Source organism: Semicossyphus pulcher, unplaced genomic scaffold (genome assembly GCF_022749685.1).
Source record: "Semicossyphus pulcher isolate SPU_LCO1_2020_fin unplaced genomic scaffold, fSemPul1.0.p SCAF_13, whole genome shotgun sequence".
NCBI lineage: Eukaryota > Metazoa > Chordata > Actinopteri > Labriformes > Labridae > Semicossyphus > Semicossyphus pulcher.
Genome location: NW_027211637.1, coordinates 26268050 through 26293947, shown reverse-complemented (window position 1 = coordinate 26293947; position 25898 = coordinate 26268050). Strand labels below are relative to the sequence as shown.

Genomic DNA, 25898 nt, shown 5'->3' with positions numbered 1-25898 from the left:
TTAATGAAGCTGGTGAAACCAGTGTTTTAAGTCACTGTGTCAGGAAGCTCACTATCACATCTTTGCCAGTCATTGGAAGCTGTGATTGGTTGTCTTGTAATAAAATTAACCAAACTGGAAGTTAATATTCTGTCAACTAAAACTCTAAACTAAGTCTAAACTGACAAACATTAGTCTTATAATAGAAGAGCTAAAGCGATTGAGTAGATAACTATGTAATGGATCTCCAGTTACTTTGATAATGGATAAAACATTTTGATTCCAGCATCTTAAATGTGAATGTTTCTGGTGTCTTTGCTCCTCTGTGACGGTCAACTACATCGTTGTAGTTAGAACAAGTCATTTCAAGTGCTAACCTCAAAGATTTCAGTTTCGTTCTCTTTGGCAGCACACATGCAGTAAACGGTAATTGCGAGAGCACACTTCCCAGATATCCAGACAGTGTTGCATGTGTGACGTCCACGGTTGGCTCGGTTGTAACTCTTGATTTTCCTGGCTGACGGTCGCTTTCCTTTTCAGACTGTTTGCTTCATCTGAGCGTCGAGTTTGTTTCTTTTTCTTTGGATTCTCACTTATTGAAGTTGTATCTGTAGTCATCCATCTTTTCTTTGTTTGTTCAGCCATAGTAGATTACGGTTTACTCTTAACACTTGCAGAGAGCGGAAAAGCAGCCGCTTAGCTCCGCCTACCCTCTCTGGCAGACCGACCACTGCTGGCTGATGGAAAACGCGTCACTAACTGGGCGCAGCTTGTGTTTTTTTGCGTGAAAGTCGCCACAGACACCCAGTCTGTAATACTGCAAATGCAAAGGCTTTCATCAGTGGGCCATAGGCTCAATCACCATTGTGTTACCTCAGTCGGTGATAGATAGAGACTTAACAGACATTTATTTAAATGAAATCTTTGAGATTATTACTTTAAGGAAACAGACATTTGCTAATGTCTGACATTTTACAGATCAAATTAAAACAAAACAAAATTTACTAAGAGAAATGAGTCAACAATGGCAAATAACTGTTAGTTGCAGCTCTATATAGTAGTTAGATTTGGTGCTGTTATATTAGAAGTAGCTAGTGGTATTAAACAAACTCAGTTCAATGTGCAGCGAGAACTCTGTTCATCAATTCAAAATCTGATCGTGAATTACAATCTTGCCCATTTTATCCTCAATTAAATAAGGTCTGCTACTAAAGGTGCTTCTGCATATGTTCTCGATTTATGAACTTAAAGCTTCAACTACAAAATTTACAAAAATTGTGAAAAATGCTTCTCAAAGTTTCTTAGAGCCCAAAGTGACGTCTTCAAATGGCTTTTTTTTTTGTTCCAGCACCGCTCTGAAACCCAACGACTCTTTACATACCCTGAAAAATAAATAAACCTAGCAAATCCTGACATTCAAGAGCAAATTCTTTGTTTGGAAACTGACTACAGATTAAACATCACAGTAAACAGTCGCACGGTTTAGTGACACTAGTCCAAAACTTTTATTGCCTTCCTTATTTATCTCAAACAGGGAAGTCATCAGTAACAGTGTCTGAGGAATTATACAAAACAAACGGGTACAACAAAACAATACAACAATTAACGTTTAACTGGCTTCCATTTAAAAAGGATGACAATGTTTTCTGACTAGCTTATAAAAGAACTGCATAGAAAAACTTCAATTTTAAAAGAATACATCAATATAAAAGTGACCGCAGCCCCAGAACACGTCTTTTATAGTTTGTTTGGGGTAAAATACAGTAAGTCTGGATGAAAACAACATACTTCTAAGAAAAAAAAACAGACACATGGCTGATAAATAGCGTAGCAGACGAGCTAAACTTGCATTTTGATTGTTTCTAATCATGTCACAGTGACATTTTCAAACCCCAGCACCTGTTTCACGCCTCGCTCTGCTAATCTGAACACACCTGTTCGTCTGCCGCCTGCTCCTCATCCATCAATATTCCCTCTTTACTTCTACAATCTTTGGTATTGCTTCTTGTGTGCCTCTGCGTTTGTCAGAGCAAAAATCTTTAGCAAGGTTTTTTTTTTCTCTGTGCAGCAAGTATCGGCCTTCCCTCAAAACACAGATACAGAAAAAACAACATATTCCTAGTTCTTCTCAGTCCTCCACAGACCTCTTTTCTTTTGTAAGTTTTCACCAGGTTCAAATGAAGTATTCCTTCTTTTCGCTCACAGCCTGGTTGCTGTACTCCTCGTCGGGGTCCTCTCCTGGAGCCAGCTCCCCCGTCGTCCTGTAGTCTCCTTTGTTGTGGCAGAGATACCGGTAAAGCAGGAAGGCCAAAGCAGCTACCGTCAGCAGGATGAGGGCAATAACCACTGAGGAAATAGGGCAAAATGTAAACTTCTTAATGCCTTTTTGAGACATTATGACCTCACTTTAAACAAGAAATCATTCAGGATAAAGTGTGAGACGTTACCTGCAATAACTGCAGAGTCTGAACCTGTCGGAGCTGCTGTTGTTAGCACTGAAGGGCAAACATTTAAACAAGAAAGATTGGTTATTAAACTACCGGTGACATAGAGATTGTTCAGAGAGGAAGTGAACTGTCTCACAACTGTGTGGGTCTGGCAGGAGACCGGTTGTGTGTGCCAGTAAAAGAAAACATTAAAACCAAAAAGTGTAGGAGTTACCCTGAATCATGGTTGTGTCTGCTGGAGTGGGATGTGACGTTAAAAGCCCCAAATCTGGAGCTGAACAAAGAAAACAAGCGGGACATGTCAATAAAACAGCAGTCTTTGAAGGCTCTGATATCAGGACACTTGTTGGCTGTGAAGTTAAAGTAAAGTAAAGTAAAGACTCACCTTCTGTAACAGTTGAGTTTGACGAAGACATGATGTCTGACGCTGGAACATAGGAAAGGATGTTAGAAATGTCACACAGGCAGCTCTGTCTTCAGCTCACAGTCTGCTAGAAGTGATTCGTGTACTTTGGTAACAGCTGAGCGAGGAGGGAATAATAGCTGTTGTGACACTAATCTGATTATTAAGAGGGGAAAACAAAGCATTCCTGCCAAACTTATTTATTTCTGAATCCTGTGATGCAAGGACTTAATCAGAGAACAAAGCCGTGGGTAGAAGAACAGAGATCTGTAACTTCAGTCAAACACCAAGTTATTAAAACACCGCATTACAACTGAAACTCCTGCATTGAAAATTATTTATGCAATCGAGTAACTTTTTTCGCATGGTCACATTACTGTAAAGTTAATATTTGGGTTTTTTTTTTTAAATGTTGGTTGCGTAATAAAATACTTTTGATGACATCACCTCCGGATTTAGGATTGTGAAATAAGCAGTTTCGTTTAACCAACAGCCAAAATCCCAAAGATATTCAGTTAAAGGAGAAGTTCGGTATTTTTAAACCTGGGACCTATTTTTACACATTTGTGCTCGTTTCTGCCGCTGACAGGCTCAGAGTGTTACTCCAGGTGTCCGACAACATTACGGAAATTATCCCTACAAAGATAGTCCTCTTTTTAAAAGGGTAAGATCCTTTTTGTGTAAACAGAAACAGAAGTCTCGCTCTGAAATCTCACGGCTGGTGAGATGTTACCTGAACAGGACAGTGGAAACGACAGTAAGAGTTGGAGAGAGGATTTGGTAGTGATTGTTGTGTCGGTTTACAGAAGGTGTAGGTCAGTGTATTTGTTTTATCCTCCTCTGCCTGTTGCGCCTCTCTCCCTCTCCTCGTTCTCGCTTCAATTTCCATGAGCTCTTCGTCTGTATACTCCGGCTCAAATGTCATGCAATCAATCTCACCACCCGCGAGATTTCAGAGTGAGACTTCTCCTCGAGCGAGACTTCTGTTTCTCGTTACACAAAAATGATCTTACTCAATAAAAAGAGGACGATCTTTGTAGGGATCATTTCCGTAACGTTGTCGGACACCTGGAGTAACAATCTGAGACTGTCAGTGGCAAAAACAAGAACTTTTAGTGGACGTACTTTGATCGGGCGCAATTGCCCCAATATAGCGGCTGTATTGCAGCTACGACGGAGGACATCTACAGGACCGATTCCAAAAGTTTTTGTCCTGTGAGAAATTTCGACACACAAATTAGTAAAAATCGGGCCCAGGTTTAAGAACACCGAACTTCTCCTTTAAATATCAGGCACGATTTGCCTTAAAAAAGACTTAAACAATTAACCAATCATCAAAATAGTTGCCAGTAGAGTAAAGACACTAGAGCCCGACTGATAGACTCCACATTTAGAGGAAAAAATGTACAGATGGCTGCTTTGTTACACAAATAACTTTGTCAAAACAAATATTTAGAACATATATATATATATATATATAAAAAATAAAATGTAGACACTGTATATCAATTCTAATGCATGACACCCATTTGCTCAGCTCTGACGCTCTATACATGTTCTGCAGACAATGCTCAGTATTGTAAACAATAGAGTCGGAGTACACGTAGACAAACTAAGGAAACCAAAAGACGATTTCATAATCAGCAAATAGCCTAGATGAAAACATGATGATACTGATATGTTTGATAGGATGTGAGCCCAAATATCGGTCAAGCTCAGAGATCTAGAAAAGATCTAATGTGAAGACAAAAATACGTGGGAAAAAAATGTAATTGCATATAAAGTCTTTCAAAAAAGCATTCATAAAACTGATTTAAGGTGAACTTACGATTCATGGTTAGCGCTGGTTAACGCCGTCGTTTCCTGTTAGAAACACACACACACAAATATAAACAACCACTTCTTTCACTTACATTTCCGCAAACTAGTTTCTAACTGGCGGGCCTTCATGTATGACATGATTAAATGGCTCATATGAATCGGGCGACACCTTCTCCACCATTGTCACTTCATTACTCGGCGGAGTTTCTTTGTCCTCTCAGTAAACTGGACAGCCTAACCTTTTAAGGAAAACTTCTCCATGACCACTGAGCTAGCTTGACTCAAAGTCACCCCGTGGAAAATCTTTTAAAGTAAGCTAATTTTCCTTTTTAAAAGAGTCCTCGTGGTTCTCATTCACTTCTCAATCAATACATTGTTCATCACAGCTGGTCCTGGGAGCTTACCTGGGCGCAGCAGAGCGGAGCGGAGTCACAGAAACGGTTGGTGCTAATAAACTTTTCCTCCCGAGCTAACTCTCAAGGTGGAGAAAACTAACGCACGCTGCTCACTTCAGTTTGAAATATAAGCCGTTTGGGAGGCTGTTAAAAGCGTCTGAAAAACTGCGTCTGTGAAATACAGTAAGTAGATATACTTTTTCTCACAGCACTCGTGAGTCATGCAGCGCACACGCTCTCGATTTCCGCCCCTCCCTTTCCTCCCCCTTTTCTGTCGCTCTCCACGTCAAAGATCTTCTCTTTGGCAGAATGTATCACTCCTGAGTTTAAAATTTGAGGCAGGGCAGAGAAGATGGAGGACGTGCTAGTTTCTCACTCTTTGGCTGTGATTTTTTAATTTTTTAAACGTGTAATTCATTTTGTTGCATTTAATTTTTTGACTGTCCTTTCTACAATAACGATTTTATGTACATTCGTAGTTAAATTTACAATATGTTATAAAGATGTGTTTGATGATGTCAAGAAGTAGAGTGGGATCATGGGAGTTGTTGTTTTCCTTCAAAAGCATTACCATTGCTGATTGAAATTTAACTGACCTGACTCAGGCAGAAACTATGTTCAAAGATGAGTTAATGTTCTAATGTTTTCTTTACGGTACAGTTAGTCACATTATGTCATTTTTATTCGATATAACCGAATCGAATGTAATAGCAATTAGGCTAACATTAGCTAACATTATTATGCTACACATTCGAAGAATAAAAGTGTAAGTAAGTAATAAGTATAAAGGATAAGCTTTGTAATGTACTTTAAGTACCAAAAGTAGAAGTAGGCCTACGTATTATGCAGAAAGGCCCAATAGACAATATATATTGTTGATTGGTTGCAATAATTTTGCCGTTATTATCTGCAGGGTAGCTTTTCCCCATTGGATCAATAAAATTTAGTTCTACAGTATAATCTAAATTTATTTTTTGTAATTGTGTTTTGTATTATTGATCTAAACATGCCAATGAACTTATAAATTATCATAACAAAGTACAATTACCTTGATTGAAAGCTAACTGCCAAGTGTTTTAATCAGTTATTTCAGTTCTTTTTCAAGCAAAAATGTCAACAAAATATTTTCCAGTCACTCTGTTACATGAGAACTTTATCTCTCTTAACACAGTCACTCTCTCCGGCTCCTTTTGATCTTTACCTTTGTCTCACTCACCGTGCCACATTTGAGTTCATATTACATTCTTCAATTCTTTCATAATAAAGTGTGTAGACGTTTTAATGAGTGATTCTTAAAGCAGAGGGGCTTAGCTTTCCCTCAGAATCCTAAGGTATGTTGGTTTCATGATAAAGTGTGCTGGGAAATGTGTGCTGAGTGAGAGCTCTTGTTTGTTTCCCTATCATTTTCTCTGCTCCACTGGCACAGAAGAACAGCTGTGTACACAGTATTTTAAATTAAAAGCATTTATTTTATCATTCATTCTACACATACATCCGTGCATTAGCTTTTCCCTTCAGGGTGTGCATATTCATCAAACAATTACAAGTAAACAAATTAGTATAAATGTGACACAAAGATTATTGTTCAGAATTATACATAGATTTATCTTCGCAGTGTACATCTAATCAAAAGATTCCTTCTTGAAAATCAAACATATTTACATTAGATTTAAACTAAATTGGAAAATGAAGTTCAAAAAGTTAATCCCTGTAAAACAACACAACTGGATAAAAAAAAAGAAGCTGAAATTTGTGTTTAGTTTGCGTCTTTTGGTCAGTGGTGATCTGCACACAGTGACCATACTGTAGTCACCTAGAATGTTTTAAAACAAAGAAAACCTATAATGAAATGATGATTGATAACATTAGACATGTAAAATAACTATATCCTGATGGAAATAGTTCGGTTCGGTGAAAAATCTATCCGATGTTGCAGAAAGATGACACACAGACTGTGTTTTATATGTACAGCTGATTTCAATAAAACTTAAATAAGAACTAACTAACAGTACATCTTTCTTGACGCCACAGTTGGACCCTTCAGAGCGGCTGTCTCCACATTTTTTCCTTCGTGCAGCTGTTGACTTCACTCTCTTCTGTGCTTCTCTGCTAAAACACAGGGCAGAAACAGAGTTATTAAAAGCTCAGAAACAAGATGCAGTGGAACCAGAGTATTTATAATAAGTGACACATTTTGTGCATGAAAAACGTACAAACCTAAAATCTGAATGCTTTAAACTACTGTGTTTTTTATATCCGGAGGGGCCTGTTTTCCTGCAGGAGCATCCTAGAAAACAGGAAGCAGGAGAGACATGAAAAAGACAATACATATAGAGGACTGAAGTATCATTCCTCAGCTCAATGACAAACCTTGTGAGGACCGCTCAGGGAGTCCAACTCAGAAACGCCCCCGTTCTCCAGTCCGTTTGGTTTAGGAGCTCCCAGGTGCACGGGGCTGTCCTCTCTCTCCTCGATGTGCAGCGGGCCGACCTCTGCTGCAGACAGCTGCAGATCCAGACTCTCTGAATCGCAGGAGTTGTTCAGTTCAGAGCTGCTGTCACTTGGTGGAGCTTTCTCACCGTCTCCCTTATTATCAGACTCAGCCGGAGGCTCAGACTCCTCTTCTTTAACATCCTTCTCCTCCTCCACCTCACTGCCGTCCTCTCCCGTCTTCAGCTCCTTCTCAGAGGTCCCCTCTGCGGCGTCCTCCTGTGTGGGAGAACTGGGGGTCTCACTGTGGCTCGACTCTGCATCCAGGTCCTGGGAATCGGAGCTCTCCGAAATAGAGGACCCTGGGGTGACTGTGAGGGTGCTGCTCTCTCTGGTCAGGGTGCCATGGCGAGGTTTGTCCGGGGACTTGAAGCTGAACCTCTGGCCCGGTTTAGGACTGTAGTTCTTGTGGAACTCAGAGAAGCTGGCTTTCCAGGCTTTAGGGGACATCAGAGTCCGTCTCTTCAGGGAGCCGTACCTAGAATGTTTTTAAGAGTTATATCAGACATGCAGTTAGGCAGGGCTTGTCCGTAACCGTTGCCAGGTAAACACTGGCGAACATTTTGAGAAATTGAGCAACAGTTCTTGGCCTTAGGTTTGTACAGTAGCAACAACTTGAGAACATATGAGAAGGCAGAAAACAGCAAAAACTGTATCTCAAATGAAAGACATTTTAATATTTGTTACATTATAAATATAAAAAAGGTAAGATTAACACATTTCAAGCCACAAATGAGTTGGGTACATTTTTTAGGGTTGTCCGAAAGCTGATTCCTAGCTTTTCAAACTTTGTTTTGAGCCCTGAAATAGTGTAAATATTTTGCTTTTATCCCAATATAGAGATATTATCTTTTCATGATTGTTTCAATCCATCCATCCATTATCTATGCTGCTGCTTATCCTGTTCAGGGTCACGGGGGGGCTGGAGCCGAGCCCAGCTGTCATTGGGCGAGAGGCGGGATCAATCACAGGGCTGACACATAGAGACAGACGACCTTTCACGCTCACACCTAGGGTAATTTATAGTCACGAATGAGCCTAGCGAGCATGTCTTTGGACTGTGGGAGGAAGCCGGGCTACCCGGAGGGAACCAAAGAATGCACAGCATGTCACGCATTGTCCAAACCGGGGTTCAAATTAGGAACCTTCTAGCTGTGAGGCGACAGCGCTATACACTATTTATGTCTTCATACCTAAAAAACTAATCACAATCCCATCAGAAATAAGAACACTGTAAACATACCATCTAAACATCAACATAAATGTATTAACATTGCCAATGAGTGTGTGTTAGCACTGCTGACGGTAGCAATTAGCTTGAAACACCACTGTGCCAAAGTACAGCCTCGCAGAACAGCTAGCATGGCTTTAGACTCTTGTTCAAATGTCTTTAGGCCGTCATCTCTTAATGAATCACAGTAACAAGTTGCATACTCTTTAACTTTTATTCAGCTGCAACAATCCTGAACTCGGTGCAGCCCCAACTGCACACACATGCTCAGACAATGTTCCAACATCAAGCAGCATCCATGCAGCCAGTGACGGCGGCTGTGCAGCAGGTGACGACTCAGCCCACGCAGGTGACCAATGCACAAGCCACCGCCAGTCAGGTTCAGGCGACCTTGGCCTCCACCACTGTCTCTCAGTCTAACAGACACACCTACGGGCCACTTAGAATCACCGATGAACCTAACAGGCATGTCTTTGGACTGTGGGAGGAAGCCGGAGTACCTGGAGGGAACCCACGCATGCAAACTCCACACAGAAAGGCCCACTTGTCTGAGACCGCGCTTCGGACTTAGGAACCTCATTCATTTTAAAATAAAGTTAAACTTGAAGTTAACTTTTTTTCTCTGAAGATTTTTCTCAAAGAACTCACTGTTGAATCCCCCTCACAGCGAACACTTTGTCCGGGTGCTGAGCCTGCAGCTCCTTTATCACACTCTGAAGATCCTGGTTGAGCTAAGAGAGGAGAGGGCTGGTCAATACAAACGTCCTAATAATTCATAATGTATGCAAACTGAAGGTAAAGTACAGCTGAACATACTGTGCTCATTTCCTTATAGAAGATGTCTCGTAGGTTTGATACAGCTGAGACGACTGAAACGTAGCATCCGATACGACTGAAAGGGAAAATAGTGTTATAAAGTATTCATACGCCGTCACATGTGACATGATTATTATTAAATATTGTATCAGACCTTTCATAGAGCAGAGGCAGCTCTTCTTTGAGCTCATTGTTGATGCCCTCATAGACACTTTTGGCTGCATTCATCTCCTCTTCCGCCTGCAGAGTGAAACCTGAATTAGTCTCAAAGTATTCTTTTGAACACTTACAGGTTGAAATACTCATTAAAAATGAATATGCATGTCATATTTCACGACCTTGTTTATCTTGACATCATCCCTCTTCTTTGCAGTCTGCAGCGCCTCCAGGTGGTGCAGGGAAGAGTCGTAGTCGACCAGTTTTCTCCCCCTCTTTGCTACTTTCTCCTACAGATTGAAAAAGACAGACATAATGTGTGTGTGTGCATGTGAAAGCTGTGTGTGTCTGTGTTGGTTTTCCTGCGTTTGCTCTCAGGCCTTTTGTCTGTGTGTGTATTCTCTTCTGTTTGCTTGCGTACTCGCTCCCTCTCGTCTTACCTTCACATCAGGGAATTGGCTCACATAGGACTCCATGGTGCGGATGGCCTGGTCTATTAACTTCACCTCGTAGTCATTCCACAGGAGGTCCTCCCCCTGATTAAGAGACGCAGCATAAATATTGCATTAATTATGTATAAAGAGAAGAAGGAAGAAAGGGTTTTGGTCCCCTGGCGATGAGGAAATATGTGCAACTGTAGAGCTATAGCCGTTCTGGGTTTTATGTTATCACTGATGATCGCACAGACCTCTACAATGGCTCCTAAATCCTCCACTGCAGCCCAGTTGTGTTCATAAGCATCAAACAGAGACTGGGAAAGGCGTCTTGAAGCTTCACGCATGTCTGTAAAAAAACAGAATTGTTCATATGGGACATGAGGTGGACAAAAAGAAGCAGTTCTGCATCGTCAAGAAGCAAACTTTTCACCTCTGACTGCATTGATGTAGTGCCTCAGGTCCTTGTGTATGCGGTTCCCATCAGTCTGCAGATAGAAGATGTTTGCATGCTTGTCAGTCTCTAGATTTATGACTTTTTTACAGTTTGATTCACTGAGCATACAGCCAATAAATCATCCTACATGTTGCGAGAACAGTGGGATCTACTGTACTGTCCAAATAACACACGAAAAGGCAGCTCTGTACATCCTTCTCATCGAGCAGGTGAGAGATTACCTGCTGGTCGTTAAACTCTTGCAAAGAGTGTTCAAATCGGTCGTCTCTGGTCTCCACTGACTTTCCCAGTCTTTGCAGCACCTGAAGAAAAATAAACACATTTCTCAAAGCTAAAGGGCAATAAGGTTTTCTCTCTGATATTTTGGAAACACTCTGCAGACTGTTACCTTTTCTTTGCCTCTGCTCAGCCGCCTTTGGACTTTTTTTCCAAACTCACCGCCTTTTTGACTCTTGTTCTCGGCCATATTTTGTCTTGATTGTGTTTATTCCTGAGGATGAAGGGAAACAGAGAAGAAAGAAATCATTATAACACCACTTTGAAACAAGAGGTGTTAACAGACCAAATACATTTCCCATGTCAGAAATTGCAATATTTGGTATTAAATTGTTTTTAATAAAACCAAGGTTCTTATTTAACCTTTGGCAGTGACTTTTGTATGCTTTGCACTACTGTTGGGAATTATGGCTCTCTGAAGGGAACCGGATCTTATGGCTCCGTTCCTTTCCGAGAGTGCTCAAAAGCACGGCTCACCGTTCTCGACTGTCACAAGGTAGAGAGTGATGAGACTCGTGAACGTGCCTGCGCTATATTCTCCCGTGTCAACGCACACGAAACAGCAGAGTAATGTAGGAACAATTCATCAATGTCATTGATTTGCCAATAATCTATGAAACAACTCTGTATGACTACAGAGATGTCAACAAAAAAACTACAAACTTGGCGGAGGGTTATAATGTTGCTCACCATCGGCACTATGTTGTGGTGACATGATTCCGCTGCACATGACCTTGTATAGCGGAGTTGCAGTTGAAAAAAGCTGCCTGTAGTAATTTGGCATAAAGGGGAGTGGATCTCGGGTGGGCGGTGAAATATGGGCACAACTATAAAAAGAACGGCTCTCACCTACGACTCGGTTCCCATCGTTCGCACCAAAGAGCCGTTCAATACAATCGGACTGTTTGTGAACGTCACAACACTATTTTTCACGTTAAACCAAGGACGTCAAACAACACACCGGCACTTTTTCCATGATTATATTTGAGTTTAACATCATTATGGGGAATAATTACTTATATCACAACATGAGAACACTATACAACTACTTTTAACGTTTTCCTACTTTAATATGTATGCCAAATCATGCTATTCTTTGTGCTCTCATGTGTAACACTATTCAGATAAATGTTAGGCCTATATGTTTTGTATTACTCTGTATTTCTTCTGCACAAATATTTAGACATTAATATTTTGTCTAGAATGTCGGCTGTATATTGTAGCATTGTTAAATTCCATTTTTTCTTAACCACTTTTCCTAATTTTTTATTTAATTCTTATTTATTTTATTCAGATACCTCTCTGCCTTTCTTTGTGCTGTTAAACATTTTACGTTTTATTTATTTATTTTAATTTAAATGTAATAATATCACATGAAGTAGCAGAAGTAAAGAATAAACACTTGACTACATGTGCTTGACCCTTGTGTAGGCTGCCTGCACCTCATCGAGAGAAAGCAACTGCTCTGATCCTCTGATAACTACAATACCCAGAGTTCCCCGCGGTGAAGCCACGCCCAGAAGTAGAATGGCAGCGGCGCTGAACTTTAACCAGAGTGTTTATATTTCTGTTGGTGTCGGAGGAGTGGCCCCATGACAAACTACCACATCCCTGCTCTGCTCGCCGACCTGCAGGACATGATCATGGGGAGCACGCTGGTCAAATGTGCCGCCACTGACCTGGGCATCCAGTGGGCCGGCTGGGCTCTGGCTGCTGCCTTCAAAACCGAGAAGTTTTATGACCTGGCAGGTAAGGAGGACTAAACAGGCGGACATAGGCTAACATTTCCTGTCGTGAGTGTTGTTTTGCAGCCATGTGTTGACTGTTGTTTGCAGCCTGAGTTGTTAGTCAGCTAAATTAATCCGTGTAAAGTTGCCTCGATTGAAAACATTTTACAGATGCTACTAAACTTTAAATCATCTGTTGCGTAACTTAATTTTAAAAATGCGTGTTTTAGCTGCATTCAGATGTTGAACTGTCACCTTTTAAGTTATAAAACCTGTTATCTAAAACAGCTTTGTTGTGAAACAGCCAGAAAGCCCCTCCTTCATCTTAAGCAGCGGCTCATTGATCCAATCAGCTTAACTTAATGATCCGGTGTCAGCAGGGGCGCACAGAGGAAACCCTGGATCCTCCTTATAAACCAGAAAGGGGGCTTTTTGTGGGCCCCAGACTTGAATTAAAAAATCCTCTTCGATTTGTGCAACTTGGACTCACTTTTGCATTTCTAAAAATCATTTAACTTGAGTTTAAACGGCCTGAACAACATTTACAACCGCAGTTTAAGGTTATTAAGACATTGCTTGCTGACGTGATTAACCAAATAATTTGATAATTTTGCATCTGTTATGTCATTTTTCTAACAACATTACGTAGGTGCAACTTTTAACTTTTTTGTCTAATGTGGTCCTGAAACTGAATTTATTTGACTTTTGGACTATTGGTCGAGCAAAACTATTAATGCAGAGGTGTTACCCTAGGCTTCAGGCATTCATTTTTATGAACGTGTGTCACCATTCATTTAGCAGATTGGCAGGTTAACCAATAATGAAGACAATCATTAGTATAACCACTAATTACAGCCCTTGGCTCCTCAGTTTTCAACCATTAATATTTGTGCTTTCCTAACGTCGTTTACACCTGTGGAAAGTTCTTCATTAAAAGTTAGGCGTACAGCCAGTTACAGAGTTAGAGATTCCTTCAAGGTGCTTTTCGGCCTAAAATCAGAAAATAGTTTGTTGCGTGTGGAACAGTGCAGCTTACCTGTCGACCCCAGTGACTGATTTCTTTATAATTCCTCCAATGAATCACCTTGACACTTCTCCTGCACTCGTCCTCTTCTTCTGGTTCTGCCCTGTGCGCTGTGCTCCTGGAGATTTTACCCTTGAACTTTGGAACCAATTGTCTGCAGTATCCTGGGTAAAGATTTATTGAACACGCCTTACTTACTCCACAGGGCCATTCGACATGCCCGTGTCCCAACCTCCCTGAGTCTGCAGCTTGTCTCTCACTCTCTCTCTCTCTCTCTCTCTCTCTCTCTTTTATTCAACAGGATCTGGCACATTTATACTGCTCGCCCACCTGAGTCGTATCTGGGGAGGAGCCACGCACGTCCGACAGAAGGTGCAGACTGGGTGTGTGACGGCATGGGGACTCAGGTAAAGCAACATTGATCTCCTATTGATAAACACCAAGTGAAACCCATGCAATAAAACTCTAGAGGAATGCAGATGATATCCTCTTGCTTGGAGTTTGGTGTAAGTTATGGAGGGTCCTTGGCGAGGTCAAAGGAGGAACTAATAAATGTGAAACTTTAACGACAGGTTAATGAATAATGCCTTGGTTAATATGAACAGACGTTAACCATGTTCTCTCTGCAGGCTGGGGACATTCCTCTTCATGCGGATCTTGAAGGACGGTCATGATCGCAGGTTCAACAATGTCAGAGACAGCCCAGGGACTTTCTTTGTGTACTGGACCATTCAAGGTACTTGGAGGATGTAAACACCCTCCCTTTATGCTGCAGTCCTTGACCAACTCAGCAGGGCAGCCTTGTATAAATCACTGTCAAGATTTGCTCCTTATTTATGCATTTATTCCAGGTAGATGTTGGTGAATGCAGCAGTATTGAAGCAAACATGATTGAAGATGATGAATTATCATTTCCTGTTTCTCGCAGCATTGTGGGTATTTATGACCCTCCTGCCCACCCTCATGCTGAACAGTGAGAGGCGGGATGTTCCTCTGGGGGCGAGGGACTACGTTGGCTGGACCATGTGGGGACTCGGCTTCGCTACAGAGGCTATCGCCGACCAGCAGAAATGGGTTTTCAAACGTGACCCAGATAACGCTGTAAGCCATATTGTAGTAGATGTTGTTTGTTTTGGTCGGTATTACGACACCCCCAGCCCCCCAAAAAATAACCCACATAGATATTACAAATACAATGCATTGTGGGATAACAAAGTGAGTTCAACATACCCAGGGTCTTTTTTCCTGATCTGGCTTCACTTAACCTGACAAAGTACATCGCGCTAAGTTACATGGCGCTAGTTATGAGCTTGATAAGTCTATGAGCGCGTTCACATAAAAGGGAAGATGTTTGAAACAAATGACCAATCTAAACACGGCTGATCAGCTGATCGGCACACTTTACAATCTCAGAGGTCCTGAATCAAGAGACCTGATTGGTCAGTAGGCGGTGCTTTGTGCAAGTTGATGTCTTATCTCAAACATCACCTGCTCCGGAGGTGTTCAGCATAAGTTACCATGGTGATCTACCCCGGTAAGAAGTGAACTACCTTCGTAGTGCTGAAAACTCTGAGTTAACCCTGAAGTTACTTTGATAAGTGAAATCCTGCTTCGTAGTATACCCCCCTGCTTACATAGTGGCTCTCTCTAATTTCAAACAACCTCTGAATGCAGTTAGGGAGTACGTTTTTATGTGCTTTGGACATTGATGCAGTTTGCAGTTGCATAGATAATAACAATAAAAAAAACCTCTAAATTGCATTAATGCCTCATGCACTGACTGTAACAACCAATTTACTCCTCCTCCTCCTCCAGGGAAAGTTCATCCAGAGCGGACTGTGGGCCTACAGCAGACACCCAAACTATTTTGGGGAGATCCTGCAGTGGTCGGGTCTCTGGCTCTCGGCCTCCTCTGTGATGCAGGGTTCTCAGTATCTGAGCGTGGCGTCGCCGCTCTTCGTCTGGTTCCTGCTACGATACGTGAGCGGCATCCCCATCCTGGAGAAGCAGGCGCTGAAGAAGTGGGGATCTGACCCCGGCTTCCAGGACTACATCAAGAACACTCCCCTGCTCTGGCCATGGCCCAAATTTTGATGTTTGTTTGTTTTTGAACATTTGTACCAATAAATGCCTCACACAAAGAATATTTCTTATTCTGTTAAGTAAATTCCAGTTCCTAAAGAATAAGTATTAAGAGTTAGGAAGCTAGGAAACATTAAAGGAGCAATTCTACCCTGTAAAAAGCCTCCGTCAGTCAAAGCTGGTGTTCTCTGTTATTGATAGAAGCAATAATATTTGAAATTGGCGCCATAGCTGTGGAGAATGTTGTACAAACAGCTCGTGGTTTCGCCCATTCTACATTCCTACAACACCCAGCATGCATTGCACTCCTCCCTCTGAAAGGAACGGCCCAGCGAGAGACGCTGGAGTGAAATACCGTTCGACTGCAGGCAACGGCTCAGAGCGGTACAGAATCTGAAATGTGCCAAGAATATACAGGTGGATTGAAAATCTTCAGGTCTGCAGTCTACATTTCAAACCTGACGATTTTGAACGAGACATGACCTCGGAGGCGGGCGTCCTAGATCGAAGAAGTGTAGTTTAGCAAGCTCCCTGGCCTCCACCAGATGACGCGTTTTATGTAGTCTGGCGGAGGTTTTCCAGGGCCCATCGGAGAAGCGGATAGCGTCCTCCAAAGGCATTAGCTCCCCATGATAGCGTGACAGGACTGAGGTTGAAAATCGGTGAACTGGCCCTTTAAGCATTGAACAGAAAGCACAGCAGACACTCTTGTAGGTTGGAAATGTATTTTATAAGTTACATGAATTTTAGAGCATGTGTTTGTGTACAAAAATGCTAATTGTTATCAAATAATGCCGCAGTAACTGAACTGGCCAATCTAACAATATAATTGCCGTTGACGGCATTGCTCACAAGAAGCCTCCCAAAGTACAAACATTACACAGAGCAATAAACGTCGTCTCATACTTTTTTGCTCCTCCAAAGATAACAGACTGTAATAAACCAGTGAGTTGTCTTTGTAATGATCACGGGCAGTGCAGGGTAAACTGGAAACACAAGGGCAGTGGGGCGGTCAAAATGTCGTCCCCTTTTTCAGTTGAATAATGCCAATCACTAAAAACATCAAGCATCTTAAAGATGATAAAGGCCTGCTTTAAAGTCGTATAACTTCTGGTTGTAGTATGAAGCCATGTTAAATATTTACATCACAATTCACTGGGGGATAAAGACGACTTAAACTCAATAGAAAAGAAATACAAACATCAAAACTAAAACGATTACACGCAGTCACACATTCAACCTACAATGAAATGCCTTAGAATCAATTCTTCAACTTCTGAGTGACACATGAGCTGAAAAACTGCCAAAAGAAATGATTACATTTGAGAAGCAGGTCACAATTAAACTGTACATATAAAGTACATATTTTCACCTATGCACACATTCGTCAAAAAGACCATGTGGTACATTCTCGTGTGGTTAGGGGTGAAATGAGAATGTCTTGTTAAACATTTAGCAAAAGCATTAGCTCTGAAGACACAGGTGTGCAAACCTACGATTTGGTTAAAAAATCCTTTTACAAACACATAAAATCAGTAAAATACAGACCGTACGACTTTGAAATATTAAAACGATTATAAGTAAGCAGATTAAGATGGAGGGTTTTGCAGCCATTAGCAAAGCAGTACCATGTTATTGTGTTATGCATACATATATAGGGTGCTATTGCAGTATGAATAAGGGTTAAGTGGAGCTGCTTTGGGTTACTTCAAGAGTGGGGACGCAAAGAATTTTCCTTGGCGACCAAATCCGACTGCCGATTTGCTCTTGCTCCCGAATCTGCAACAAGAGAGTGCACATAATGACATTCAATGGAATTAGGAGTCAATAAAAGAGTCAATGAGAGATAATGAGATATTGTACAGTAGATTAACTCCTGAGAAAGATGTTTTAAGGAGTCAGCATTTCTCTAACTGTGTAAAAAAAACCATAAGGAACATTTGAATCAGCAGTACAGAAGTTTAGAGGCGATTAATCATAACTTCATTGATTGTAAGAACAGTATTAAAGCAGGGCAGGAGATGATTGTGCCCGTGTGTTTACCTGGGTGTCAGAGTGGACTTCATGCGCTGAGACAAGGAGCTGGACGAGGGGGTTTTATTGAGCTGGTGCTCTGGAGTGGTCAGAGGTCCCAGCATGCTCACTGCAACAACAGAACAAACATTAAAATGAAACCAACACCTGCACCTGGACTCATAAAGCACCGCAAAACAAAACACAAGAGTTTATTTAGTGTTTATAACTCGTACTTCTCTCCGGGGTGGCGTAGCAGTTTGCGTTCTCGATGATCAGGTGATCCAAGTTCGGCTGCGCGCTTTCCGCCATCACAAACTGGCCCCAGTAATCGGCCGGCAGAGCCAGCAGACGTTGCACAACCTGGACATAAAAAAAAAATGGGATTAATAAAAATGCAAAAGATAAGGGCTGTTTCAGCGTGTTGCCTCATCCTCTCCCAGCAGAGCCAAGCTGGTTATGTAGATGCCCGGGGCGAGACAGAGGGGAATTATTAAAAACCTACAGTATTATGATGATCTGAAGCGTGGTAAATAGCTTATTGGTGACTTTGTAGGTTGTGGTAGGTCAGGCTGCACAATTCAAAAGCAGGACAATGATCATCAATAGCAAATTGTCAGTTGTGAAGCAGCCAGGGGAAACGACATGTATTTGTCACAGAGGTTACATCTGTCAGCCATCACCGATGTGTCTACAAGCTAACAAGACATGGTCCTTTTCTCCCCCTAATGAACCTGGATCAGTTTCCAATGCTGCAAACTGTAACAGAAAAACGCGTAGCAGCCACAGAGAGCTGCACATGACAAGCTCTTAAAACTTCTCTGCAACTGTGACTAACTCCTTTCAGCGTGCTCAGCGTGACATCAGATGAGAGTTGCTCATGTCATAATAGAAAAGGCCAGAGGAGGATCATCACTGGCTTCTTCATCAAAACAGAGTCAGTTTGTTTGGTTACACTGTGACCTGATTAACAAGTTTGCTCTCTCTTTCTTCTTTTTTTTTGGGCCGTTTATGCTTTTATGAGAGAGAGGAGATTGGAGAGGGTCGGAAACAGGGCAAGAGAGACTGGGGATGGCACGCAGCAGGGGTCGAACCCGGGGTCGCATCGAGGACTGTAGCCTCTACACATGGGACACGCGACCTAAGTGCTGAACCAAACTGGTGCTCCTCTCTGTTGCTTTTCTAACAAAGTAGCTCTTCACAACTGTTGTACTGAACCAAACTTATTAGAACCAGTTATCATGAGTGGAGCAAATATATTATCCAGGCTTACCTTTGGTTGTCTTTTGGTGTCCTGCAGGATTGTCATGGGATCAGGGTTGGGAACCGAATGACCCACAATAGTTGGACCGAACACTCGAGCCAAGTTACTGATGTCCATCCTCGTGTCCAAACTGTCAGCAACCCTGTAAGATTTCACTACATTCAATCATGTCTGTGTGACTTTGAAACATACAGCATTAAAAGTAGGGATTGGCGCTGATATTCGGCATTTTGACGCATATCGGCATCAGCCTTTTTTTTTTTTTTTTTTGTCCGACGGCCGATAAGAGTTCATTTCTTTGCAAATTTTATTCAACTTTGTTTTATTTACTTTAGAAACTTCAGGAAGTTATTTATTTATTTATTTAAATTTTCAGTTAACTTTATAAGAGATGCTGCTGACTCTGAGAACTCCCTGCGCTTTTTGTTTGTTTGTTTAATAAACATTTGCTTAAGCATTTAAACAAAGTTAAGTGTTAGTTAAGTGTGTATTATTCCAAATTTTGACGCCAATATTTTAACTTTTACTGCAAATGAATATCGGCTCCAATTATCGGTTATCGGCCTCCTTGACTACTAATAAATCGGTATCGGTATCGGCCCTGAAAAAACCATATCGGTCTATCTCTAATTAAAAGTGCATATCAGTTTAAAGTAATAATCTCAAAGATTTTCATGTAAATAAATGTCTGTTAGAAGAAAGAAAACAAAATAAATTCGAGGCTCAGATGAAGCAAACAGTCTAAAAAGGAAAGCGACCGTCAGTGAGGAAAATCAAGAGTTACAACCGTAACAAAGGGAGCCAAGCGTAGACGTCTGGTTACCTGGGAAGTGTGCTCCCGCGATAAACGTTTATCGCCATAAGGTGCCGCCAAAGACAACGAAACCGAGATCTTTAAGATTATTACTTTAAGGTTAAAGAAATTGTATTTCTTGCACGTCTAAAACCAGGAAATGAGATGAGGTTGAGGTGTTTATTAAAGCACATTTTGCCTAAAGAAAATAACCCAATGAATTTAGAGGAAACAGAAAAAGGCCAGTCACAGAGACGGAGGACTTCTGTGCATTTTAGCAAATCCCAACACAATCAAAGCAGAGTGATCTTTTTAAATCAGCTGCACTGGGATACGTACAGCTCATATAGCTTTATATTAGTATCATATTTAGAGGAGAGTACTTACCTCTGAAGGTGAAGCACTAAGAAAGCCAGCGTGTCTCTGTTGCCCAGTGGCAGTTCGCCGATAGTTTGGTACATCAGAGCGATGCTGTTGTCGTCGTCTGAAACCTCTGAGAGGAAACAAAGAAACCAATTTCATCAGCAGAGACCAGGAAACGGGAGGCTGCGTGGATTTAATTAACAACTTGAAAGAAAATGTATCCGACTCCAGTGACAAATAAATACTGGAAAAGGCAAACAAAGTAAAAGATTAGTCTCTTTTTGTTCTCCTTCCCACCTGAGGTTCGATCACCGCTCAGAACAAATCACAGAAACAAAGTAGAACAAGCACTCATTAAACTTGCATTGAATGGCTCTGCCGAGTACATTTGTGATGTCCATAAAGAAGTTACAGAAAGTTTCAACATTGAGTGTGCGAAGCTACAAACAGTAATATAAACTATTTTAACAATCAGACACACAAACATACCGGCTGCGTCCATGAAAGGTCGGTTGAGGCGGAAGGTGAGCAGAGGCTCCTTCAGGTTCCTCAGGAAGTCTTTGAGGAGGCCAGTGATGGCGTGGATATCGTCCACCTTGCTGAGCACGGGAACGTTTTTGCTGCGGAGAAACTTCTCCTTAAGCTCCTTGACTGTGCGATCAGCACCGGACAGACGGTACAGTCCAGCCTGAGAGGGGAGAAATAAAACCAATTCTTAAAAATCTCTCTAGTAAACATAAGACGTAAAAGTGCTCAGCCACTTATTCATGTAATTCCCTGTAAAACCACAATTTGGTTTATTAATGTCTGTTTTTGTACAAATTTGCAAAGCTCATCTATGCATTTCGTAGCCGGAGCGTATAGATCAGGGGTCTCCAACCCTGCTCCTGGAGAGCTACCTTCCTGAATGTTTTAGGTTTCTCCGTACTCTGACACACCTGATCTGCTCGTTGTCAATCCCCTGAGAAGCTTCAGTTGGTTGATAACGAGCACATTATTCAAATCAGGTGTGTCAGAGTACGGAGAAACCTAAAACATGGAGGAAGGTAGCTCTCCAGGAGCAGGGTTGGAGACCCCTGGTATAGATAGATTGATGGATAGATAGATAGATACTTTATTGATCCCAGGGGAATTAAGGTTAACAAACACAGTTGAATCAGCTTTTTTTGGTGTCTTTTAATGTCAAATAAATCCTTTAAATCCAACCATTCCCACTTCAAAAACAAAAACAAAAAAACGTATACTACATCTAATATTTAATCTGCATTAAGGCTCCCGAACATGCATTCATTTGTAATGTTTTGATGGTAGATCTTCAGACAAACGGCTTGTGGCAATGGCGAGCCATCTTAAATATGGAGTGGCTGTAAGTCTACACCCAATTACAATACCTAAATGCAATAGTAAGTAAATAGTAACAGTCAACATCAAAGTAATACTGCATACGACAATCCTATCTCATAAAACAAAGTGTAAAAAAAACTATTCAAAATGAAAAATAGAAAAGTGTAAAATAAAATCGGTTAAAGGCTACAGTCAACAGCTTACGGTCACAGGAACAGTAGACGCTATTTACAAAAGCAAAGGCAAAAAGGCATATTGGTTTAAAAAAGAAAAAAAGTCAATATTTCATACCATCTTTAAAAAAAGGCCAGTGAGAAAGTGAGACAGGAGCAAAACATAAAAACAGCAGAAGAGACAGAAGCATAGCCTCGTAAAAAATCAACAGATTAAGAGCCCTTTGGCAGTCCAATTACAAATTTAGCTTCCCGGGAACAGATTGTAGAATCTTAGTTACAGCTCTCTGTCTCAGATGGTTTCTTAAATGTCTTCCCCCAAAGCTGTCTCTCACAATCCTGCATATTATGAAGACGGGAGCACTCACCTCATGCAGGCCTCTTTGCTCGATCTCACTGATGCAGTGGACCACGAGCGGAGGAATCATGGGCGATGTGTCGGGGACGTAGTCGGCCAACACACCCTGGAAACAAATGGTGAAAACGGTCAAACCTGTGGTAACATTTCATGGCATAAATGTTGTGCATATCAAACGAAAAAGTTCTCACTCACCTCCCCGATTTTGACCGGAGTGGCGCCCAGGTTTGGGATGCATGGCAGAGGGCAACGATCCCGACACTCGAGGTGTGAGACCACCCGGCAGTCTCTGCACTTCAGTGAAAGCTTCCCAAACTTGATCCTCTTTCCGCAGGGTACGCACGACTCAGGCTTAATGACCTGTAAAAGACATTCAGCAGGATTGAAGAGGCTGGTAAAGTGTTTTAGCCAACAAACTAAAGTAAAGGCGCTGCATATTTACGAATGCACAAATGAGGAGCATGAATTTCATCAATCTATTCTGGTATCTGTACAGGAGCATATTACCAGTATTAAAAACTGTCAAAGTAAAACATGCCTTGATTTAATTCTCAGAATACATGATAAATAAATAAACCTCAGTGTCAAGTTTGATCAACGTTATTGGCATAAAAGCAAATATAGGGAGGAAAAAACATCCAACAGTCTTACAGTTTTTGAGACAAACTCGTGCTGACGGACGCCCCCGTGGCTCTGCGGAGTGCTGGGCTGTGCTTTTATCTCTCCGTCAGGGTTGACAGGCTGCTTGAACACATCCTCAGACTGGACAGATTCAGAGTCCCACTCCATGGCAGCTGAAGATAAAAGATTAATTCGTACTATAACCGCTCTGCAGTTTGGGGAAAATATACTGACAAATCACTACTGCTGCATTTGAGTCAAAACATCCATTCAAATAAAGAGGATATATTTGTAAATATATATTTTCATTTTATTTTAGCTGCGTCTCAATAGGGCTCTGTTCTAATATTGCCAACAGAGTCACAGTTGATTGATCTGACACAAGCCTAGACTTGCCAGTTCCTCTATAATGCCTTAAATGTATTATGTACTTCAAAATAAAAGCAAGCTTTTTTTACCCAAACAATAGAAATGACAGAACAATTGTCCACAATAGGCTGAAACAAATTCATTATGTGGCTCTGGCTCAATTTTAAACTTAAGACTTTGTAATCAAGGAAGCTGAATGAGAATTAACAAGATGAAGTGAACTACCTTCCATAATGCCAGCTCGAAGCCAGCTCTGATCGTAGATACACATTGCATTATAATAAAAAAATCTTACCCGTCTTTCTCCTGCTGCGAGTCCAGTAAGGAACCGTCTCAATGGTAGAAACGGCCTCGACAGGCCCTCCATTCGGAGGAACAGTCACTGTGGTCTTTGTCACGAGGGTCTCATTTCCCTGCTACACATAAAAGGAAAACAGTGAGAAAACAAACATACAACGGGACCATATCACGGCCAGAGGCTTGAAACATACTGTAGCTGCCATATTTTAAAATATTGAGAGTTCAAGATCTTCTTCCTATGTAATTAAGATATCCAAACTGGGGCAGGCCTTACCCTCTCTGAAGTTCTGCCTGTTGATCGAGAACGTTTGGAGGCCATCGGAGGGCCGTCGACATGGTTTCTTGAGGAGCGCTGAAATTGAAACAGCCGTAAGACATCCATGTACATGAAGCTGCTCTTCCAAGGGAAATATTTCAATAGAAACAGTGCAGGAAGGTGAACTCAACATACCCTTTTTTCTCTCTTCTTGAGTCTCACTGTCCTCACAGTGGAGGAGTCCCAATCCTGTCACACATCACAAGAAGAGATTTCAAAATAAAAGCAATTAAATAAAAGCAACTATTCAACTGTATGGTAATTTAACTCTACATAATACTGAACATGGTAGTACTTACAAGAGAGTCATCGGTTTTGTCATAGCTGATGTCTGATAAGATGGAGGCGGACTCATCTATTGTTTTAAGTCTATCATGAGAGATAGAATATTCTCGTTATTTTACATGTTATGTCATTTTACATTTTCCTCCAACCAAAACATTTCTGCAGATTGTTGTATTTAACATTTATTTCTTTTCAAATCTAAATGGGAATGCACTTGAAAGTTCAGAGTGGTTTAAATGTGTGTTAGAATGGTTCATTCATGTGAGAAATAGATGGAGAAACAAATGGAAGTGCAAATTGAGTTCCCGAGTTTAATGTTAGCTTGTTAAAACAACTCTGTATGCGTCTGAGCCTCAGAGTGAGATGTTCCCACATGCAAATGAACCCCCACCAGGTAAGCCACTAAACCACAGGGAACACTGTGAACCATTTTTTTTTATGCTGCTAACGTAGCAGATGCAGGACTGATAAGGCAAGTTTCAAATAAAGACTCTGCTTTGCCATAGACAGGAACAATAAAACATGTAACACTATACATCGCAAGAGTTTATTACCGTCTGCTGGTATTCAGGTTGGCAGCTGGCTGGCAGTTTGTATTCAGGAAGGCCAGAGCAGAGCGCTGCTCTGCACTCAGCTGGATGCTGTTACTGGATCCCTCACTGGTCAGGAGGTCCCGGATCAACTGAATCTGGCGGTCCTGAGGTAGAAAAATGCAAGCAGAGAACAAATGAGATTCTAGTTAAACCTTGTAAAAAAGTAAGTTAGTTAACATACCTTAAATGAAAAAAGAAAAAGCGTCTGATTTTGATCCTACGTACCAACTTCTCGCAGTCAGCTTCAGCTTTTTGCCTGCGCCGGATCTCCACATCCACTTGATTGCGGGCATGTTTCAGTTTGACCTCCAGGGATCCCCTCTCTGTCTCTGCTTTGGTGAGCACCTCTTTGCAGGACCCCAGCTCATGCTCTGCCCTCAGCCATCTGCGACGGCAGTCTTCAAAGTTTTGTGCCATCTGGATGAAGTCTGAGAAAGAGGATGCATATTCATAAAAATGTGGCAGGCATATGTGCAGGAAGCTAAGGCATTTGTCACTACTGAGGGATAGTAAAAGATATAACCAGGAACCATTAATTACTCACTGGGTTCAATGTTCTCATTGAGAAGGTCAACTTGAGTCCTCAGCTTATCATATAAGCCCTGGAGGCTCAGCACAGCCGTCTGCATGATGTTCTGTATTTGAAGACCCTTAGAAAAAAGAAGAAAAAGGTCTTTTATTGATTAGGCCGGTCTATGGCTGTTTGCAAAATTAGTCATCGGGCACAGCTTAAGAGGAAGTCGTCACATCCTCTAACGTATTGGCAACAAAAACAATGCATACAAATACCAATTTAGTCCAGTGTAACCTTAAATATCTGGTTATTTCTCATTTGCCACCGCGTTTGGTTCATATTTTAAAAAAGGTGTCTTTTGTCTTTTATGTTTATGTTACATCTCCAGGGAAATTCGCAAAACACTGCGCTGAAATGTGTGATTGAAAAATAACATGGCGGTTACGTCTGACTTCGGAGGCTCACGTGAACTTGTGTTATATCTATTCGTGTTAGCTTAAAGTAGCAGCAGTTACTTACCGTTTCGCTAATAAAGAATTGAAGACAGCAAACCCCTCTTATCACGCTACTTTTTCCTTTTCTTTTCTAGCGACCAGCTTGTTGTATCTTTGTCCACATCCTTCCGCAGATAGAGCCACAGTGACCGCGTTGTATTTCAAATTTCGCCGCTAGCCAATGAGCAAAGAGCACTGAGCCGGTGACTTCCGTGCCCATATTTTCAAAATAAAACCACTGCAGCGCTGTCTCAAAGGCACAAACTGCCGGAAATTTGAAAAATAAGCAAGTATTAAATATAATATTCAAATTGAATGTTATACATTTTTCAACAATAAAAAGAAAAGACAAAAAGAGAG

The 25898-nt window shown here is 41.4% G+C and overlaps 4 protein-coding genes across 4 annotated transcripts; 1 reads left to right on the top strand and 3 right to left on the bottom strand.

The window, feature by feature from the left end:
* Positions 1 to 1441: 1441 nt before the first annotated feature.
* Positions 1442 to 5260, bottom strand: LOC138590047 (small cell adhesion glycoprotein-like). Its single transcript, XM_069660577.1, has 6 exons — positions 5055 to 5260; positions 4658 to 4692; positions 2812 to 2853; positions 2641 to 2700; positions 2427 to 2474; positions 1442 to 2325 (listed from the first exon to the last, which is right to left on the bottom strand). The coding sequence occupies exons 2-6, from the start codon at positions 4662 to 4664 to the stop codon at positions 2153 to 2155; spliced, it is 330 nt and encodes a 109-aa protein (XP_069516678.1). The 5' UTR covers positions 4665 to 4692; positions 5055 to 5260; the 3' UTR covers positions 1442 to 2152.
* Positions 5261 to 7278: 2018 nt separating this feature from the next.
* bin2a (bridging integrator 2a) lies at positions 7279 to 11095 on the bottom strand. Its single transcript, XM_069661029.1, has 11 exons — positions 11018 to 11095; positions 10851 to 10931; positions 10606 to 10660; positions 10427 to 10521; positions 10179 to 10274; positions 9921 to 10028; positions 9737 to 9822; positions 9583 to 9658; positions 9415 to 9497; positions 7416 to 8013; positions 7279 to 7332 (listed from the first exon to the last, which is right to left on the bottom strand). The coding sequence occupies exons 1-11, from the start codon at positions 11093 to 11095 to the stop codon at positions 7279 to 7281; spliced, it is 1410 nt and encodes a 469-aa protein (XP_069517130.1).
* Positions 11096 to 12436: 1341 nt separating this feature from the next.
* On the top strand, positions 12437 to 15789 carry LOC138590314 (uncharacterized). Its single transcript, XM_069660927.1, has 5 exons — positions 12437 to 12654; positions 13958 to 14063; positions 14286 to 14392; positions 14585 to 14757; positions 15472 to 15789. The coding sequence occupies exons 1-5, from the start codon at positions 12498 to 12500 to the stop codon at positions 15748 to 15750; spliced, it is 822 nt and encodes a 273-aa protein (XP_069517028.1). The 5' UTR covers positions 12437 to 12497; the 3' UTR covers positions 15751 to 15789.
* A 696-nt stretch (positions 15790 to 16485) lies between these two features.
* On the bottom strand, positions 16486 to 25654 carry racgap1 (Rac GTPase activating protein 1). Its single transcript, XM_069660396.1, has 17 exons — positions 25564 to 25654; positions 25075 to 25180; positions 24756 to 24958; positions 24492 to 24634; positions 23952 to 24021; positions 23788 to 23841; positions 23611 to 23688; positions 23332 to 23449; positions 22698 to 22840; positions 22242 to 22406; positions 22057 to 22152; positions 20661 to 20859; positions 20196 to 20301; positions 19025 to 19157; positions 17988 to 18114; positions 17782 to 17881; positions 16486 to 17517 (listed from the first exon to the last, which is right to left on the bottom strand). The coding sequence occupies exons 2-17, from the start codon at positions 25157 to 25159 to the stop codon at positions 17442 to 17444; spliced, it is 1896 nt and encodes a 631-aa protein (XP_069516497.1). The 5' UTR covers positions 25160 to 25180; positions 25564 to 25654; the 3' UTR covers positions 16486 to 17441.
* Positions 25655 to 25898: the final 244 nt, after the last annotated feature.